The following is a 1,354-nucleotide window of genomic DNA, read 5'->3' as shown; positions in this document are numbered from 1 at the left end:
GCGAGTACTGGAAAAAGTGGTATCGGTGCATCCCTAATTTTATTTCTTTCAGTTACTTGCCAAGGCAACAGTAAAAAAAAATTTAGTTTAAGTTGAAGTACTAAAATTACTTTTAAAAAAAAGCCTAAATTAAAACCAAAATAAAAATGAATAAAAACCAAACAAACATGTATATAAAACTAATACAAATTACAAAAACAAAACAAAATAGCTAAAACTTAAACCTAAAATGAAAACGGAAAGTATACATAGAAAAACACTAATAATAAATTATAGATACTAAAATAACACTGAATCAGCTAGATCTAGATTGCAGCTGTTATGTTTAATTTCATTGTATGTCTGCAAAATTTCCTAAATATGATTAATTGTAACTTTGCAATTGTTTGTATGTATTTCCTTGATGCTACTGCAGGTAAGTTGTTTTTCGAGTCTAAGAAAACGTGCTTCAACTTAGAGACTGATTTATATTAATGAACTTTTTTTAACGACAAGTTCACACTTTATAAGTAAATATGCAAATTAAATTTTACCTAAATTCTTACATTTTCCTGGTGGCTTTGCTGTTTACAAAATTTGCCTTTTGCTTTTATCTAATCTACATTGTCCAACTTTTTATGCAAGGTTTGGGCTTTATTAAAACAGTGTTCATACTTACAATGATCTTAAATCTGTACAAAAGAGACGGTGAATCAGCTAGGCAGCCGTACTCAAAGTTGTCAGGGTTGTATTTTGGGATGTATCCATCCGCCCCTGTGCACAGGAACACTTTCTCAATGTTACAGATGAACGAGTCTCCAAGATTCTGAACGGGATCCACCATTACACGGCCGTAGATGACATCTCCTAAACAATACAACAGCCATAACTTAATGACAGGTGTCATATTTCAAATGCTCAAACAGAAATAAAGAGTTGTTCGTAGCATTTTACCCTCTGAGAAAGCCATATCACTCTCCTGACCAAAGCCCATGGAGCCGTCTGACAACCAGAGAGTCTTCTTTGAAAGCAGCAGCATCTGTGTGTTAAGACTGAACTCTGCGGACACTGGATCACTCACCTAAAGCCAACAACACAAACGTTACTTTTCTTTAGGAAAACTGAGATATGTTAGATTTTCTCATCTGTCTTAAAGCTAATACTTAATTTAAGTAGTGGCTTTTGAAGGGAATTTGTTTTGCAAATTATAATAATTATTAAAATATTGTATAATTTTCTTAGATTTTGAATTTTTTGATTTTTGAAGGTAATATATATCTTTACTGATCAACATAAAAGAAATTTAGTTGAACAAAGTAGCAGTACAAATATAGTCAGACAACATAAAAGTAAAAAAAAAAAAAATTTAATATAT

The 1,354-nt window shown here is 31.2% G+C and overlaps 1 protein-coding gene across 1 annotated transcript; it reads right to left on the bottom strand.

The window, feature by feature from the left end:
• Window positions 1–658: 658 nt before the first annotated feature.
• LOC107736260 (FRAS1-related extracellular matrix protein 2-like) lies at window positions 659–1,060 on the bottom strand (the record flags this gene model as incomplete). The annotated part of the gene is made up of 2 exons (XM_016547718.1): window positions 659–846; window positions 934–1,060. Coding segments are annotated over 2 exons (315 nt in total), but the record flags the coding sequence as incomplete, so codon positions are not given.
• Between the last annotated feature and the right edge of the window lie 294 nt (window positions 1,061–1,354).

Source organism: Sinocyclocheilus rhinocerous, unplaced genomic scaffold, assembly GCF_001515625.1.
Source record: "Sinocyclocheilus rhinocerous isolate Xijiao unplaced genomic scaffold, SAMN03320098_v1.1 C36596743, whole genome shotgun sequence".
In the NCBI taxonomy this organism is placed as follows: Eukaryota; Metazoa; Chordata; class Actinopteri; order Cypriniformes; family Cyprinidae; genus Sinocyclocheilus; species Sinocyclocheilus rhinocerous.
The sequence above is the reverse complement of the archived record's forward strand: the minus strand, read 5'-3'. Positions and strand labels throughout refer to the sequence as shown.